The following is a 19,523-nucleotide window of genomic DNA, read 5'->3' as shown; positions in this document are numbered from 1 at the left end:
GTACGTTGGCTGGAGCTGGGTCTTCAGTTCTCCTGTATTTGACAACTGAGTTCTTGTTTGTAATCACTCCCTCTCAGAGAATTCCAAAGCCATGTGATGCAGGCTGTCTAATTTTATAGAGGATGATGAACTTCCAGAAAAGCTTCCCAGTTGAAGTGGCTTGAGCCGTCTTGGAAGACAAGGAGGGTGTGTTCTGGTACCTTGCATGAGACTTTGCATGTAAGTTCTATAAAATGAGGAGAAGGAGATAGCTTATGTATCTGGAAGGGACTATTTTCCTGCCTTTGCGGAGCCCAGGGTGTTTCCTACTGAGGTATCTTTTTTTGTGATTTAGCAATAGCCTATTGAGTAATCAGATTGTTTGTGCATTATATCATGGATGCACACAACAGTCTGGCAAGGGAAGAAGTACAGGAATTAACCTCAAACGGCAAAGTGAGGAAATCAGGGCTGCGTGTGCCTGTGTGTGATGACTCCTTTAAGGCCACAAGTGGTGCGTAAGTGGCAGAACAAGATAAGGAGTTAGTGGTGTTCTGTCCTCGGGAGGAAGAGACAGGTTCTTCCGAGGATCCAGGCCAGGCTCTGCTCTGCCCAACTCTGCACAAGTGCTGCCGTGGGCCCTTCCCTCCAGAACAAACTCCTCCGCACATTCAGAGCCAGTTTTCAGCCTCACTTCAAGGTCCAGCTAATTGCATAGCTTTCATCCAAGCCTTTTCCACATCCTCTCAGCCCACTGTCTAAGTATCAATCAAATCTCCTGGCCCCTTTTTTCAACCAGATTTCTGCCCTGAATACCTCCACTGCCTATGGTAATTTGATTTGTTGCTGTCATCCACTGTCCCACTTGGAAACTCCTATTGCCTATTTTTCTTACTTCTCCTTTCTTTTCCTCCTCCTCCTTCTCCTCCTCCTTCCTCTACTTCCTCTTCTTCTAAGTTTGCCTTTTTATTTTTATTTTATTTAACTTCATCTTAGAATTTTCCTTTATATAGGTGTATCTTTTAAAAGAATTTTTTGTTTTGTTTTCTGTTTTTTTGAGACAGGGTTTTTCTGTGTAATAGCCCTGAAACTCTATAGACCAAGCTGGCCTTGAGCTCACAGAGATCCGCCTGTCTCTGCCTCCCGACTGCTGGGATTAAAGGCATATGCCAATACCACCCAGCAAAGCATCATTTTTTTTATTTATATGTATGAGTGTTTTGCCTGCCTGTATGTCTTTGCAGGGCATCAGATCACCTATGTTGATGCTTATAATCAGCCAGGTGGGTTCAGGTACTCAAATCGTCATCTTCTGGAAGAGCAGCCAGCACTCTTAAACACAGAGCCATCTCTCCAGCCCTGTATCTTGTCTCTCAATGGAATGTAAACTTCAAGAGGCACACACGTCTTTGTGTGTGTATGTGTTTATGTGCACGAGAGTCAGATGTCAATGCTGGGTGTTTTCCTCACTTCCTTTCTATCTTAATTTTGAGACAGAGTCTTTGAACTTGGAGCTCACCAATTCAGTTAGACTGGCTGGACCGATAATTCTAGGAATCCTCCTGTCTTTGCATCCCCAGCACTGGGATTTTAAGTCGATGCTCAGAATATGGGCTCAACTCTTCATGTTTTCCCATCAGTCTTTCACTGATTACCCACCCCCACCCCCTCATGTTTAAGACAGGGACTCGTATATCCCAGGCTGGCCCAGAGAACTGTTTGTTTGTTTGTTTGTTTGTTTGTTTGTTTGTTTTTGAAACAGGGTTTCTCTCTGTAGCTTTGGAGACTGTCCTGAAACTCGCTCTGTAGATCAGGCTGGCTCTGCCTCCTGAGTGCTGGGACTAAAGGTGTGCACCACCACCACCAGGCTCGGAACTGGTTTTATAGATCCTCCTGTCTCCACTCATGAGTGTGGGCATTAGACCCATGCATTACCATGCTTGGTTTAAAGGCATCCAGAGCTTTAAATGAAAAACAAAAAACCCAACTTTTTAAAAGGAGATTTATTTATTTTATGTCTGTGAGTGTAATGCCTGCATGTATGTCTGTGTGCCAAGATTGTGCCTGATGCCCTCAAAAATAAGGGCATCAGAAATAAGGCTTTAGATCTTTTGACACTGGACTTCCAGATAGTTGTGAGCACTACGTGGGTGCTAGGAACCAAATCCAGGTCCTCTTTACGAGCAGTGAGTGCTCTTAACTGCTGAATCATCCCTCCAGGCCCCATATAATTCTTTTTGATTCTCGTGTTCACTTTTGAGATCACAATGCTTGTGACTCAAGAGTAGTTTTGTGCTCTCTCCACTTTCTGTTAAACTGGTCCTCTCCTAAATCAAGCAAAACAAAATACGTTGCCAACTCATTTCTAAAACTCCAGGGGAGTAGGGGCTGTGTGATGTTGGGATTCACACAGATGCATTCAGCAATTAATAATAACCAGCACTTAATGATATACTTACTAATTGCTAGGTTCTGTACAAAATACATCACATGCATTAACTCATTAGATTCTCTTATGGCAACTATTATTATCCCCCAGAGCAGAGGAAGACACATAGAGGTCACTCAGCTAGTAGGTGAGGCAGCAAGGATTCAAACCTAGACTGAGTCATACTCTAATTATGACACTACATTTTTTTTAATGGGTAACTAAAGGTCGCTGTGATGCCGATCAATTTCCTTTTTTTTTTTGCTACTGGTCCGGATTAGGTATTTTGATAGGAACTCAACGCTTTACTAATGTTATTCTTGCAAATGAGTCTATGAAGCAGAAAGAATTTTAAAAGAAAGTAGGCTCCTTAAAGTAGTTAGTCCCTCAAGTTTCAGTTCCGGTTATCAGAAGATCTGGAAATAGATCAGGTCTCCTGACTTTCAAGGAAAGTCTTCAAAGGAAACTGTATAGGGAAAGCCCGGATAGGAACAAGTGACGAGCACGTGAGACGTTCGCGTAAGCGCACAGTGAAGAACGTCGAGAGACAGTCAAAAAGCCTATTCTATTAACACCCACAGAGGAATTTGCTAATGAAATCAGGGAGCTGCCTGTCTCGGGCTTGGATTCAACCCGAGAACCTCTAGGGAGGAAGGGCACAGAGGGCAACCACCACCTGTGCTGGAGAACCGGGAACCAGCTCGGGAGATGGGCTCAGCCCCGGTTTCTTTCTCCACACGCTAATTGGCTACTTCTTTCCGGGCTCCGCCTCCTCTTCAAGTCTGGACCATTAGGCAGCAAATCTCCATCTGCGACCTGGCTAGGGCTCCAATCAAGCGCCCAGCTCTCGAGTTCCTCCGAAGAAGCCCCCTGACGCCGGCGAGCCGCTTTCCTCTCGCCCCTGATTGGCCAGAGGCAGCATGAGGCCCGCCTCTCTCGCCTTTGGATTGGCCAGAGCCTCCACCAGGCTCCGCCCCGTGTTCCCTCCGGCCGCCGGGCTTTCGGCGAGCCTAGTTTTCTCCGCTGGCCCCGCCCTCGCGTGACGGCCGGACCGGGAATTGGCAGCGGCGCTGCAGCCATTTCCGGTTTCGGGGAGGTGGGTGCGGTGCGGAGCGGGAGTTGGCGCCGCAGCCGCCTCCAGAGCCTGCCCTGCTGCCGGGTGCTGCCGGGACGATGCGGCCGGAGCCCGGAGGCTGCTGCTGCCGCCGCCCGCTGCGGGCGAACGGCTGCGTGAAGAACGGGGAGGTGAGGAACGGGTACGTGAGGAGCAGCACCGCCACCGCCGCGGCTGCCGGCCAGGTACGACGGGATCCAGAAGCCGGGCGGGGCCGGGGCAGTGGGCCGGGGACCCCGCGAGCCGAAGCCCGGGGCCGGGCCGAGCCGGACGGGCAGCCGCGCGGGCGGGTCTCAGCGGCCGGCGGGCGGGCGGCTCGGCGCGGCTCAGGTGCGCTGGCCCCTGGGACCCGGCATGGACTGGGCCTCCCCCTGAGCGGCAGGGAGACTCAAGGGCAGCGCGGGACTCAGCAGCCATGTGGGGCTCCCCAGTTTCCCGAGGCTCCCCAGCCCTGCGGGTCTCCGCCTCCCCAGCGATGAGGGGCTCCCAACCATGCAGGACTCCCCAGATCTTCCCGGCTTCTTCGGTGTGCGGTGTTCCCGAGTTCTGCCCGGGTCCCCGGTCGCGGCGGGGCTCCACAGGCACGCGGGACTCCCTAAGTCTGCCCGGCTCCTCGGCTATGCGGAGCCACCCCTTCCTTGGCTTTGCTGTTCTGAAGGGCCCTCCCGGTCTCTGGAAGCTGGGTTTCCTCTCCCAGTCTTTCCCATGTGGATCCTGTAAAAAGTGCAGGCCGCTCCCGATGGGAAGCAGAGGAACTCCCTCGGAGCTCGGCAGTACCTTCTCCAGGGTTCCTCCTCAGGTCCCCTCATGTACATGCTTCCTGTAGAGTCTTGCAGCCCCGAAAGTTAGGCAGTGTTGCGGTTGTGGAAGTAACACCCAGGCAGCCTCTTCCTACCCCCTTCTGAACTTCCTTTACCAGGAAAACCTTGACTGTGGACTTGGCAGGGAACTCCCCTCGAGTGTCTTGAGAGTTGTCCTGTTAGGCGATTGGTGAGACCCCATGCCACCATCCAGGTTAGTTAGATTCTGGTGGCCCCTTACACCAAGCAATAGAGCTGTCGTAGAGGGCATTGCTTAACCCAGTGGTAAATTGTCATGCGGCCTTATACTAATTAGCTGAAGTTGAATCATCAACATATTCATGCAGTTCTAAAATACCTTACAGAGTTCTGACTTCCTGGCAGTGTTGTGTTTGTTTTGAGACATGGTTTCTCTGTGTAACAGCCCTAGCTGCCCTGCCTTGTAACCAGGCTGGCCTCGAACTCACAGAGATCCTCCAGCCTCTACCTCCCAAGTGCTGGGATTAATGCTGGGTGCCACCCCGCCTGGTTTTCCTGACAGTATTTTTTAAACCAGCCTTTCATTTATCGCTGCTGACTCCTCTACCGAAACGTGTTTTTTAAGGAGGAACTTCTTCAAAAGATGCAAGACTTGACGCTGCTGGCAAAGAGTGCTGTGATGATTTTAACATTTATAAATCTTGTGTCTGGAAGAATAGTAGTTTTTAACCCCTTAGCAGGAGCGAGTGTGATTATTGCAGTTTTGATAGGATGATGACCCCGCATTAACATAGATACTAACCTGACCGCTGAATCAGTAACTGTGATAGGCCTGTTAACACCGTGCTATGGAGGGTTTTTTTTTCCCAGATCATGCTGAGTTATTGAGACTCTGGGGAAGAGTGGATGGAGGCTTAAGATGGGGAGTACATAGAAAAGACTTGACCTCCCTTGAATGTGTAAGGTGTTAAGATTCAAAAGATTGGTTTTCAAAAAATGATTATGTGAGAGAGGGTGTGATAAAAGTCAACTTGTGGTCTGGGCTTGGTATGGCTGGCCTTTAATCCCAGCAGAAGCAGGTGGATCTCTGTGAGTTCAGTCCAGCCTGGTCTACATACTGAGTTTGAGGACAGTTTTGGGGGCTATGTTGAGAGACATTATCTCCAAAAAAAAAAAGGGGGTGTGTTCATTTGTTATGAGCCATGGAAGAATTTGCTGTTTTCTCTAGCAGTGTAAGATGGCTAATGAGACAACATTGTAGTAGTATAGAATGTGTCAGGGAAACTGAACAGTTGGAGCTAGAAGATAATAGGTGAGGAAGAAGGAAGTCCAAAGCCAGTCATGTGTTAGAGATGCTTTCTGTCTGAATGTTCCTTTCAGTCACTAGATATTCTGACTAAATAGTAAATCAGATTCTGACCTCCTGGAATCCCAACAATTTAGCATTTGTAGGCATGGTATTTCTTCAGAGGTTGCCAACTGTTAAGATGAAGAAATCGCAAGTTATTAAAATGAAATATAAAAATCTGTGACTGTAGCAGGGTGTGGTGGCAAACACCTGTAACACTAGCATGTGGGAAGGAAGCTGAGGCTGGAAGAAGGAGTGTTCAAAGCCCCCCCAAAAAGTCTGTGCTTGTTCTGTCTGCCTGGCTCGTTTAACCTACTTTATCGAACATTTTCACTCAAGGCACAGTGGCATTTGGAAGAATGTTCTAATGGAATGTTCTAAGGGCTGCAGTATCCTTTCTAGGAAACTACTTTTCACAAATAATTTTAAAGCTGGGGTATTTCATTTAGGAGGAAGAAGAGCTCTGTTTATGAGAAGAAGAGAATGTCTTAAAGTAGTTTCGAAGTTGGTTGTGTTAAGTTAAAAAAAATGTATGTGCTCTAACCCCTGCCTATCTCTCCTTGCATCCTGGGACAGGGGGTGGGGGTGGGGGGGGACTGTTGGGAAATAATGCCAATTCTGCCTGAAAAGACACAGAAAAATACTAAGTATACAAGTGTCATCCTTTCTTTAAAATACTAAATATCACATGGCTGAAACGTAAAAGGGTTTCCTCACATGTCATGTTTTTAATGAACTGGAGAGAAATTAGAAACTTGTAGACTTTCTTCTCTCAAGGGGAGGCAGCCACTTTCTGATATTTGTATACACTCAACAGGATATGTTTGAAGAGAATTAATGCCTGTGTTAACAACGACTCCTGGATGGGGCTGAGTTTGATAAGTAGATAATGTGGTAAGGAGGTATTACGAAACAGGGGTTACTAGTGTTCAATGAATGATGACAGTGGACAAGAGTTTTCACAAGAGCAGCAGTTGAACAATAAAGCACTAAATTTCCTCTGCCATTAAAGAAGTGGGAGGAGTGTCAACCTTTATTGAAGATGTCAAGGGTGATTTATAGACTGAGAACAATCTACAGCATTAGAATTGGAAAGAACCTTCAGGGTGTCTTTTTGTCTTTGTAATTCAATCAGTTTATCTCTGCAAGATTTTCTTAAAACCAATGTCTGTGTTTATGGGTTCTTTTGTTTGTTTTGAGTCTGTGACTTTTTTAGGTCAGACTGGCCTTGAACTTGTTACCCTCCTGCATCCACTTCCCAGGTGCTGGGAATTCCCAGAGATTGACAAGATCTTGGGGGGGGGGGGGGACACCTTACAGAGGGTTTGCAGCAAATTTTCACAATAACATTGTTTAGTAATATTAATCACCAGGGGTTAGTTTTTGTGGATTAAACAGTTGATTAATAAGCAAATGACACGGTTGTGTACGTTGTCAGCACTTTTAAAAAGACGTGTCTTTATAAAAGTTTAGATTTGAGCCGGGCGGTGGTGGCGCACGCCTTTAATCCCAGCACTCGGGAGGCAGAGGCAGGCGGAACTCCGTGAGTTCGAGGCCAGCCTGGGCTACCAAGTGAGTTCCAGGAAAGGCACAAAGCTACACAGAGAAACCCTGTCTCAAAAAACAAAAACAAAACAAAAAAAAAAGTTTAGATTTGGACTCAGATTTTGATTTTGTTTTGTTTTTCCAGACAGAGTTTCTCTGTGTAGTCCTGGCTGTCCTGAAACTCGCTCTGTAACCCAGGCTGGCCTCGAATTCACAGAGATCCGACTGCCTCTGCCTCCTAAGTGCTGGGATTAAAGGCTACATCTGGCAGATTTTGCTTTAAAAAAAAAAAAAATATGAACCAGTATGAAAGAAGAGAAAGGATATTGTCATTGGGACAGCTTTGAACCTAACTTTCTTCCATCTGAGAGTAGTATTGATGAGAAATGTAAGGGAGGTAAGACTTCTAATGACCAGAATCAGTAGAGTTCGGTCACAAGGAAGCGGTAGGGCATGCGTTGTTCTCTTCAGTAGAAGTCAAGCATGGTAGAAACAAGAGTGATTCCAGAAAGAGGCCCACAAGTAACTAAGGAAGGGTGATTTACTCCTAGCTCTTGTTTCCACTCAAGACAAACCGTGATTGGGGATTGGTTGTGAGATAGTAGGACTAGTAGACCTAATATAACCATCATACATCCTGGATTTGGCAGGGTAAGACACCTTAGGCTCTAGGCAGAAATACTGTTGTAACTAAAGAGAACTTGTGAGATAAGTTTTTTTTGTTTCAAAGGCATTTTGCCCTAAAGGGAAGAACATTTGGTTTTTATTAGCTGGGTCTGAGAGATTCCAGTCATTTGTGGGATTCAAGCTTCTTTAATAAGAATTTTTAGGCTGAGCTCTGGTGATGCACACGTTTAATCCCAGTACTTCGTGAGTTTTAGGCCATCCTGGTCTACAGAGCCAGTTCCAGGACAGCCAGGGCTACACAGAGAAACCCTGTTTCGAAAAACAAAACAAAGAACAACAACAACAACAACAAAAGAATTCTTAGGAAATTATAAACCATTTGGTTCCTGAGATAGTATTTACAATGGTGTTAGGGAGGACAGGCTTCCAGTTTGTTAGGTGGGCCCAGGTACACTAGAAGCTGGTCATCCTCTCAGCAAGAGAGCTAATTGCCTGATTCGGTTATTGAAAGAAGCAGTGTTTATGTAGAATAGGCAATTGAAAGGGATGGGCAGAGGCAGTGTTTGCATGCAGAGTGGTTGGGCCTTACTTCATTAAAAAATGGGTTTTGGCCACAAATCACTTGCCTCCTGAGTAGTTTCCAAGAAAGCTTCTATAATTTGTGATTTGTGAATAGTAAGATAGCCATTTGCTCTTGACCCGCTTAATCTCAGAAATTTTATTTTATATTTGTTATCTTTAATACTATTTTCAAAACCCTTAATGAAGTTGAGGCTGTTTTTCATTTTTAAAAGATTGTTACTCTTGGTTGTAGAAATGGTACATATTCACTGTACGATCTCAAAGCATTGGAACAGTTGGTTTGTGTTACAGTCAATTGATAGAAAAACACCAAAATTGTATCTATGTAATATTTTGATAAATGTATACATGTGTGCATTGTGTAACGTCTAAGTCATATTCAACATGTCTAGCTCTTGATTCATTGATCATTTCTTTAAGGTGAACATTTCAAACAGGCTCAAAGTTGCTATGTAGTCAAAGATGACCTTAAACTTCTGATCCTCCTGTTTCTATCTCCCAAATGCTGGAATCACATGTAGCACCATGATACTGGGAATCTAACCTGGGGCTTTATGCATTTTAGGCAAGCACCCTACCAAATGAGCCATGGCCCTAGCCCAAATGTGATGATCTTGAATCAGTTCAAATAAGCCTTTTTGTTTGTTTGTTTCAAAACAAGGTTTCTCTGTATAGCTTTGGAGGTTGTCCTGGAACTCACTCTGTAGACCAGGCTGGCCTCAAACTCACAGAGATCTGCCTGCCTCTACCTCTCGAGTGCTGGAATTAAAGGCATGCACCACCACCGCCTGGCCTTAAATAAGCCTTTTTTCCCCTTAATTTGAAAACCTAAAGCAAACGTTTGAGATTTTAATGTTTATATTATATGCCTGCATAGAGTGAGAATTCAGGAGATGTTATTTGAAGGTAATGGTATTCTTTGAAGCTATGGCATTGGTAAAGTATATAGAAGATGTACTAAAGGCTAGAATAAACGATACCAAGGTCATTAAATTTAAGAATCATAATGTTCCTTGGAAAAGATATACAAGGTTGAAGAATAGGCTTGCAAAACACAATTAGGAGGAAGTATTTGAGAAAAATCAAGTTATTTCATTAAGGAGGATAAGCAATATTTTCAGACAGTGAGAAATTATGAATAATAATAGTAATAGAGAGGGCTGTGGGTATGGTGCAATTGTAGAGTCTTGCCTAGCATACACGAAGCCCTGGGTTCTATCTCTAGAACTTCATAGAACCTGAGTGTAGGCGGAATTTTCCTGTCTCCCAAATAACCGGCAGCAGCTTCCCAAACAACTTGATAAAAATTATAAATGCTCGGCTAATAGCTCAGACTTGTTACTAACTAGCTCTTAAAACTTAACTCATTTCTATTCATCTGTGTGTTGCCCCAAGGCTCATGGCTTTTACCTCTATCCCATTTTGTGTGTCCAACTCTGTTCTCCAGTTGGCTGGCAACTGCTCTGACTCCGCCCTTCGTAATCCCATTTTTTTGTTTGACTTTCTCGCCTAACTTTATTCTGATCAGCTATTTGGCCAGTCAGCTTGTTTATTAAATCAGTCATAGTGACATATTCACACAGTGTACAAAAGGATTATTCCACAGTACCTGAGTGTTGGTGGTAGAGCACTCGGGAGTGGGGACAAGAGAACAGAGAAGTTCAAGATTCATAGTGATTTTTGAGCCTGGACTGCGTAAGATCCCATCTTAAAAAGAGAAAAAAGAAAAGGACACCATTTACAGAGTTCCTCCTGAAGGACCAAGAGAAGAAATGTGAACGGCTGCTGTCTTCGTGGTGTGACACTGCCATTACAAGCGTGATCTCACAGCGTCGCAAATGCCTGCACAGGCCAATTGTGGATGGATAGGGAGGGGTCAGGGGCACTCATCTCCCTACGGAACTATTGGCTGTTGGTGGATTCTGGGGAAGGGACAGTTATTGCCTTCAGCTGTGTACAAAATGCAGCGGCTAAACCTGTGGCCACACTACAATCCTGGTTAAAATTCAGAGTGTTATAATATAAAACAAAAGACATAAATGGGAAAAGGACCTGTAGGGAGAAGAGGTGGAGAACAGGTGGGAGGAAAGAGAAGCTGGAAAATGAGATTAAGTAGAATGAATGAGCTATGTACATGTATGCAATTGTCAAAGAATAAACTTGGTTAATTAAAAAAGTAAAAAAAAAAATTGAGAAAAGCCTTTCTAGGTAAATAGTGTCCTCATTTTGCAAATACGATTAAAGTTCAGACATTTATGTCACTGAGTTTGGAAGTCTTGATTGTGTTTAGTTTGTCTGACTCTACCATACCATTGAATTCAGAATTCATTACTAGGCGCTGAAGAGATGGTTCAGCTGTTAAGAGTACTGGCCTCGGGTTTGACTCCCAGTACCCTGATGTCAGTTCAGAATCCATTCATAGTTGTGGGGGACATTAAATTGGATAATTAAGGATGATAATTGATTTCATCTCTTGAGAATTGGTTGAAGAGGGGGTGGATGGTAGTTGAAGCCATGGAGTTGGTAAAGTGTGTAAAAGACGGCATTAAGCCAGAAGAGGAGGTGCCAAAGATAGAATACTAGATAACCATAGTGCTTCTCAGGTGACACACATACGTGCAGCACACACAGAGTTTTGAATGTGCCAGAATATAGTTGGGAGGAAGCGGTATGAGAAAAGCCGGTGGAAACGGAGGCTGGCCTTTTCTTGGAATTTTACAGAAGTGTGCTAGCCTCTCCCACTGCATACCACACATGCTAGAGAGAATAGTGCGAGCCTTTGTGTAACTCGCACAAGCTATGCCAAAGCTGGCCATGTTTTTAATCAGCAGGAAACATTTGCAAGGTTGTGACCATATCTCCTCTTACCAGATAAAATCCCTGATATTTGGCAGTATCTGTCTCATGTGAAATGGACTGAGACTGGCTTCCAGAGCTTAACTAGAAAGCATCATTTGACATGATTTTTATTTATCCTACTGTAAACCCACGACAGAAGCCTTCAGCTTTCTATGGACTGGAAGGTGTCCATTGAGAGGCACACTGGGCAAGTGTGTCTGCACGAGTTAATGCTGTGTTAGTTTTCTCAGAGCAGTTTTAGGGGTCCAGTCTGCCATGGCTTTGAAGGCATGTGGAGCAGTTCGGTGCAGACAGGAGTGTGTGGCAGGTCCGCGCTGACCTTGTGGCGGTGGACCAGGAAGTGAGAGAGCTCTAGATTAGGATCAGGCTCTGCTATAACCTTCAAGGTTGCTCCCAGTGACTGATTACTACCCGCTAGGGCTCTCCTCCCAAAGGCTCCACAACAGCACTGCCAGCTTGGGGCCAAGTGTTCAACAGCAAGATCTTGTGGGGACATTTGAGTCTACACTGCCCTAACTCTCACTGTAGCAGTTTCTGTTTCAGTCACGTTATGATAACAGGCTCAGGCAGGAGGCTGAACGCATGGCAGCTCTGCCCATAGCCTGCTCTTTGTCTCAGCTCTTACACATCTCTAAGGTGTGCTGATCCTGTCATGCCAACCTCTTTGCTTGGCCCTTTACACAGGCTAGTTGAGTGTGGCTGCATGTGCCCATTTTTCTTGTCTGAGAACACATTTTATGTGTGGAGTGGACTCCTGGCCGCATCTGTATTTGACCATATTTCCTTGGTCATGTTAACACTTTAGCAAAAGGAACCCAACAACCCTCTCTTATAGAGAATGGAGTTTCTGATGAGAGAATCTGAAAAGTGGCTGACTGCCGTCAGAAAAGGTTAGGAAACCTCTGCTCCTGAGGCCTGGGAGTTTGTTGCTCTATGCCTTTGAGAATCATTTGTCCTCATCAGTTTTCTCCCTTATTGCATACCACCATCCTTTGAGTAAGTCGCCTGTTCCTTTACTTTTTCTAGAGCCTTCTTCTTCATTACTCTCAACTGAAACGTGACAAGTTCAACTTCTCTATGAAAAGCTCTTACAGTTGTCGATACTGCTGTTTGGTATATACTGGGTTAGCATATCCTGTAGACTCTTTAGGGCTTCAAGGTGTGTATGTGCATGTGTGTTAGTTTTTGTTTTTGTCAACTTGACCCAGACTAGAGTCACATGGGAGGAGGGAACCTGTAGGCTTGTCAGTGTGGCATTTCCTTGATTGTTGATGGGTGTGGGAGGACCCAGTTCACTGGGCGATGATGCCACTGCTGGGCAGGTGGTCCTGGGAGGAATAAGAAAGGTAGTTGACTGAGCCTGAAGCAAGCCAGGAAGCAGGTTTTTTATGGTTTCTGCCTCTGCTTTGCTTGATGAGTTCCTGCCTGGACTCCATCCACTCAGTGGTGGCCTGTGATTGGCACATGTAACTCAAACCCTTTTCTCTCCAGTTTGCTTTTGGTCAGTGTTGTGGCACAGCAATAGCAGAACAAACTAGAATACATATTATATTTGAGGACATCAGATTTTACTCACTTGCTAGAACTATCAATTTGTCACATTGTTCATAATGTATATGACGATCGATAGCCTCAAAACTCCAGAAGACCACAAATCAAAATTCTGTATTTGTCTACTGTTTATCAGATTGTGGGGAACAAATTCAAAGCCACCCTAAGCAAGGTTAACTCACAAAACAAAGAGGAAGTGATAGGTTATTTAATACGGGCTTTCAGGAACATTGACTGTTTAAGGAAAAAGAAATCTAGGTAGGGCTTTTCTTCATGCCATGTTGCAGCAGAGACTAACTGCTCTCCACTATGCGTTCTCCCTATTTTCATACCAGTAATCAAACCCCAGGTTCTCAGTGTCACGTGGCAACCGAGTGCCAAGTCTCTTGCGGTTAGAGGACGCCCATGTGATGATTTCTGACCAGTGGGAAGTGACTGAAGTGAGGTGTGCATCTTCCTTTATCCTCCTCCTCCTCTCTCCTCCTGTGGACTGTTGTGCAGATATAGTTGCAGAAGACAGCCTATTAAGGGAAGGCAGGAGGATAGGTTTTGTGGGTGCCAGAGATTAGAACTAGACCTTTATGATTGCAAAGCAAACATTTTGACAACCTAGCTACATTGCAGTCCTTCATGCTTAATTTTTTTTTTAGCTTTTTCAAAGGGGCAGAAGTCTGTTTTTACACACACACACACACACACACACACACACACACACACACACACTCACACACACACCTTAGACAGGGTTTCTTTGTGTAGCTCTGACTGTCCTGGAACTTGCTTTGTAGACCAGGCTAGCCTTGAACTCACAGGTAGAGGCTGCTCCTGTCTCCCAAGTGCTGGTATTAAAGCTATGTTCCATCCATCTGGGCCCAAGCTGCTGCCAAAGACCGTAGTCCTACCATAGCTGGGGTCTGTGTTGATGTCTATGGCCCACGGTACCACCAAAGGCCACACATCTGCCCAGGGTCTAGGCCACAACCTGCAGCCATGTTGGCGTCTGAGGGTCATGCCGCCACTGGGGCCAGGCCAATCTGGGTGGCCTGTGCTGCCACATGGGGCCATGTCTGGGCCCTTTTGCTGTCTAGGGCCCTCTATCTGGGTCCGTGTTCCTGTAGCAACCAAGGTCTGAGTTGGTATCCATAGCACCACAGAGGGCTGTGCAGATGCCCAGGGTCTGGTCAGCCACCTGAGACCATGTTGGTGTTCAAGGACCTTGCTGCCACTGGGCCATGATGACATTCGGGCCCAAGCTGCTGCAGAGGGCCATGTCTGGGTTCCTGTTCCTACTGCACCTGGGGTCTGTTGATGTCCATGACCTGTGTTACCACAGGGGGTCATAGGAACTATGTGTGTTGAAATCTGAGGGTCTGGCTGAGCCTGTCCCGCCCCTTACTAGACCCTGGAATAACTGGCCCTGCCTCTCGCTAGACATTTTAGCAGGAAAGTTGGCCCCAGCCTCATGGGATAGATGGCCTCACCACGGATGTAGGAGAGGTGTGGGAGAGCTGTGGCCCTCCCTCATGGCATGGGCCTAGGAGAGCTGGCTCTGCCCCTTACCCGAGGAGGGCAGTCCCAAAGGCCGGGACTAGCTTCTCCGCTACCACCCAGACCCACATCCTGGGCCTTAGGTTGGCCTACCCTAACATCTACTCCATACATGGACCTGCCAGAGTGTGTGAAGGGACTGGTCCTGCGGAATGATCGCGGCAGGATCTCCATGATTCAGGGTGACAGCGGGATATCCAAGAGGAGTTTCAGTGAGGGTCCAGTGATGATGGTGTGCCAGAGGCCTTGAACCAGACCAGTGACTTACTGCAATGAACATTTTTCTGGTGGGGCTGAGTAGACAAAAGGGTATACTGTGTAAAGTATAGGATAATTGAGGAAGACGCCTGACATCAACCTCTGGCCTCTGCACATACATGCACATGCCCCAGTACATGTGCATGCACTAGTCACATACACATACAAACAGACATACACACATGCATGTGCAGAGAAGATTTTTAACCTTTACTCAGTAGCTTAGAGAAATTATTGTATACTCCAAGATCATAAAGATTATTTTTTAGCATGTTTCAATTTAATTTTTTGGATTTACATTAGATATTTAATAATCGAGGATTGATTTTTTTAATAGTATGTTATCAGGGAATCTATCTATTTTTTATTTAATTAATTTGTTTATTTTGAGACTCAGTCTCTATGTAGTTCTGGCTGTCCTGGAACTTCACTATATAGACTAGGCTGGACTCAAACTCACAGAGATCCTGCTGTGTCTGTCTCCTAAGTGCTAAGATAAAAGGTGTGAGCCACCATTTCTTGACCAGGGTTCTACTTTTTATTTATTTGCACATACTAAACCATTTTAATTCATAAAAAAGCAATTCATTCTTCAGTAATTTGAAACACCACTTCTATCATTGGTCCAATTTTTTATTCACAGTGCTCTTTTACTGGGTTTTCCGTTCTGGTCTATTTCCCCATTGTTTAATTAAAATCCTATGCCCACATTACTATAGATCTTTAATCACTATTACTTGATGTAATTCCACCTATTCCTTTATCTTCACAGGCACTTTTGTTCTTCTTGGTGATTGGTTTCCTACATGAGTTAGAGAATCAATTGGTTCAGAAATCAGCGTAGGATTTTCAGTAGCACAGTCATGTCATACAGTATGTGTTGGACAGCTAGTTTGGGGAGCACTTTTCAGTCAGTTGACGTTACTGTTCTAGTGCTGTGAAGAGACCACAACCAAGGCAACTCTTAAAAGAAAGCATGTAAGGGTGGGGGTTGCTTACAGTTTCAGAGGGTTAGTCCGTTGTCTTGGTGGGAAGCAGACAGGCATGGTGGCTGAAGCCATAGCTGAGTTTTACATTCTGATCCACAGGCAGCAGGCAGAGACAGACACTGAAACCTCAAAGCCCACTCCCAGTGACACACCTTCTCCAACAAGGCCATACCTCTTAGTCCTTCCAAGCAGTTCATCAGCTGGGGACTAACCTTTCGTATAATACTAACCTATGGGGTTCCTTCTCATTCAAACCACCAAACACACACAAAGCTAGCCGTTACAGAACTTACTGTAATTATAAGAAAATAGAGGGCCTGTCTAATTTTCGTAGTTTCTCTGCCTATCAAAGAGACTGTGGAAACACATTCAAAGCATGGCATATACCTTGTATGATTTGCATCAATCTCCTGGCTCTTCCTCTAGTGCATGTGATATGCAGTGGGGAGAGGGTAATTCCAAGAAAAGATCATTTCAGCAGTCCTGATTTGAAAGAACAACAGAAATGTGTGGCGTCCCTTACTGCGGAAGGCGTGATAGCCGTTCTTGGGTTGCTGAAGAGAAATAGGTGGTTCATATTGGACATTTGGCTTATTTATTTTGCTTTGTTACACGTGGGAAGGTGTATGTGTTCATGTTTGAGCGTGCGTGTGTGTGTGTGTGTGTGTGTGTGTGTGTGTGTGTGTGTGTGTGTGTGTAGAGGTGAGAGGATACCAAATGTCAGTCCTCAGGCACCTTTTGCTTTATTGTTTTATGTTATTACATAATGTTTATCATCAACATCATTATTTGAGACAAGGTCTTACTATGCATCTCTGGCTAGCCTAGAACTTAACCGTGTAGATTAGGCTGGCCTTAAACCCAGAGAGATTCACCTGCCTCTTACCTCCTGAGTGCTTGGATTAAAGGTACATGTCACCATGTATGACACTCACCTTGATATTTTGAGAGAGGGTCTCTCTCTCTGGCCTGGAGCTTGCTTAGTAGGTTAGGCTGGCTGGCCAGTGAACCCCAGGGATCCACCTGTCTCTTCCTCCCTAGCACTGAGATCAAAGGTACATGCTGCCTTACCTGACTTTTATGTGAATGTTGGGGAAGGAACTGAAGTCCTCCCCAGCAGCTGGACATAAAGACTTAAAAATAATACAGAGCATCCACTAGATGGTCAGACTTTGACCTAGCATGCAGCTGGCATGCATTCATTTGCTTGATGAAGTCATACTTATATGAGCTTGCATTCATATCAGAAATGTATGCCTTGATTTCCCCAATAATCATTCTGCTGTTTGAGTCATTATATGGTTAACTCTGCATCCTTTCATGAGATTCTTGAAAACCTACTCAGAGTCAGGAGTCTGTCCTTCTAAGTTATTTTACAGTGTAGTTAAATCCTGTTTGTTTTTTCCTGAGACCAAAGATAAGAGTTCCTTTTTGTAAAGGACATCAGAAGGATAGTTGGCAAAATTTTAATAATGTTGTAGACTAAACACTAGTACTGCGTTAGTTTTCTGATTGTGATTATGTAATACAATGTCCTTGTATTTTTTTTTTTCTTTTTTAGTTAGTTTGTTTGTTTGAGACAGGGTCTCTCTGAAGTAGCCTTGGCTGTCCTGTATGCCAGACACGCCTTCAACTCTGCCTCCCAGGTTCTGGGGTTAAAGATGTGCACCATCATACCGGCAGTGTTCTTGTTTGTAATAAAGAATACTTTCAAATATTAAAAGGTAACAATAACCGTGGCTGATTCACAGATGGCTCAAAGAGAGGTTTTTGACTCCTTTTCTCTGTTTTCCTGCCCTCCCCCATCTACTCCCACATTACTCAAGTGCTCTACTGTTGTGCTCTACTCCCCAACTTCCTGTTTCTGTTCCCCTTTCTCCCCTCTCCACTATTCTTCCCCCTTTCCATCCTTAAGGAACACACACAATTCTTTTTTCTTAGCCCTTTACTTCAACTTTAGCACATGGCTCTAAGCATCTGAATTCCACAAGACTTGTGAATACTCTACAGCCTTCTCTCTTCTGCCTCTCTTCATCTTCAGAGGCAGTGGTTTCTGTTTTCTCTTTTATCACCGTCTCTGGGCTTTATCTCCTCATTTCTAATGTACTTAATTTACTACATCTTGTCTTTTCAGCAGTGGCCATTACTTGAGGAAGGGTTTCATTCTTGGAAGAGATTTGTTTTGAAGGACCGACAAGAAGTTTGCTGTGACTGGAACAAAGAACTCAGGAGCTAGGAGGAAGAAATGTCAGCCCACACTGTCTAAGGCTTAGACTTAGTCAGATGCCATGATGGTGACTTGAGAATTTGCCTTGTGAAGACAGTGATGCTTTTTGAGCAAGGGAGTGTTGTGATCACATTTGTTTGGGCATGTTTATTGGTATGTTGGGAGAGCCCAGGTGGTGTGGAGACCAGATGGCACAAAGGATGTTGGAAGAGTTAAAAAAAGAATAGTTTTTTAATTAAGGAGTAGGATATGCTAGTCTCTTGTACCAGGCTATCGAATTTTAACTTCTGTGTTTTTGCACCCTGTACCTGTCAAGATATGCAACATTTTCAGTGTTGTCGCCCCCCCCCCTTAAAATTCTCTGATGCCAATTGGGTGTGGTGGCACAGACCTGTGACCGTAACCAGCACTTGGCATGTGGAGACAGGATCAGAGGTTCTAGATAATCTTTGGCTACGTAGTGATTTCCAGACCTGGCTGGGCTGCGGGAGACCCTGTCTCAAAAGACAAAAACAAACATACTCCTGGTGCCAAACAAGAAGGTCTGGAACTAACTCTGGGAGGAAGCCAGAAAATAAGGTGGACCTAAGATGACTGTGAACTTGGGAGACAGGGTGGACTGGGTGGCAACACTAGGGATCAAAAGAGGTGGTAGGGAGAATCAGGTTTTGGTGGAGAGAGGGAGGGGTGTGGTGGGAAGGTTAAGTTCAGTACTCGTTTTGTGGAGTTTGAGATGCCATGGAATCCAAAAGACAGAGGCAAATGGGAATGTAAATTTAGAGTTGTGGGGAAAGAAATGGGGATTGCAACATAGATTTGTTTGCTCCAGCATCTGAGGTCTGTTGAAAACTAATAAGCAGATGAAGGTTCCCTAGAGGCTGTAGGACTCAGGTGTGTTCAGCCTGTGCCACAGGATGGCTGTGAATGGGGCCCAACACAAAAAAATTATAAACCTGCTTAAAAGGTTGATTATTTTTCTTGTTTTGTTGCCAGATTATTTGTTTGTTTGTTTATGAGACAGGATATCACTATATATCCCTGGCTGCCCTGGAACAGACAGAGATCTGCCTGTCTTTCGATATGCATCACATTGTCTGAGTGTCATGTTGTTTGGTTTTTAAGTGTGACCTTTGTAGATCACAACATTTATGTTGCAATATCAAAAGGTTGGAGATCTGATGGGTAGTCAGACAGCCTGAGTTATGTTAGGCATAGGCAGCTTTTAGTTTATTGTTGTTGTTGTTATTTCCATCTAAATAGTGAATAAAGTCAGTGACAAAATTCAAGTAAAAAGTCAGTAATAGTATTGACTAGAAAAGAGAGACAAGAATCAAACTGGCTGAGTGAGGTGGTGGTACACACCTGTAATCCCAGAGTTTAGGTAGAGGCAGGAAGGTTAGGGATTTCAAGTCCTTTCTCGGGTATATAGCGAGTATGAGTCTAGCCTGGCCTAATAAAGCTCTGTACGTACAATCAATAACTAAATAAGCATCAAAGTGGTTTAGAAGATTCTGTCCATTCTCTCTTGCTACCTTCTCTGTTTCTCGCTTTAAAATTTTATTTAATGTATATACTGTATATGGGTGTTTTGCCTGCATACATATTCTGTGTTCTATAGTTTGTGCCTAGTGCTCTCAAAGGCCGGAAGAGGATGTTAGATCCCTTAGGACTGGGCTTAACAGACAGTTG

General features: G+C 44.8%; 1 protein-coding gene across 1 annotated transcript in view; it reads left to right on the top strand.

Moving 5' to 3' along the window:
- The first annotated feature begins 3,571 nt into the window (after positions 1 to 3,571).
- Sptlc2 (serine palmitoyltransferase long chain base subunit 2) overlaps positions 3,572 to 19,523 on the top strand; it is an 85,011-nt gene continuing 69,059 nt past the window's right edge. The window contains exon 1 of the mRNA XM_076551150.1: positions 3,572 to 3,706. Coding sequence (XP_076407265.1) covers positions 3,581 to 3,706 — 126 coding nt within the window. The 5' untranslated portion in view covers positions 3,572 to 3,580. The remainder of the gene's footprint in view (positions 3,707 to 19,523) is intronic.

This window comes from Peromyscus maniculatus, chromosome 14, assembly GCF_049852395.1.
Source record: "Peromyscus maniculatus bairdii isolate BWxNUB_F1_BW_parent chromosome 14, HU_Pman_BW_mat_3.1, whole genome shotgun sequence".
Classification (NCBI taxonomy): domain Eukaryota; kingdom Metazoa; phylum Chordata; class Mammalia; order Rodentia; family Cricetidae; genus Peromyscus; species Peromyscus maniculatus.
This window is presented reverse-complemented; position numbering and strand designations above follow the sequence as displayed.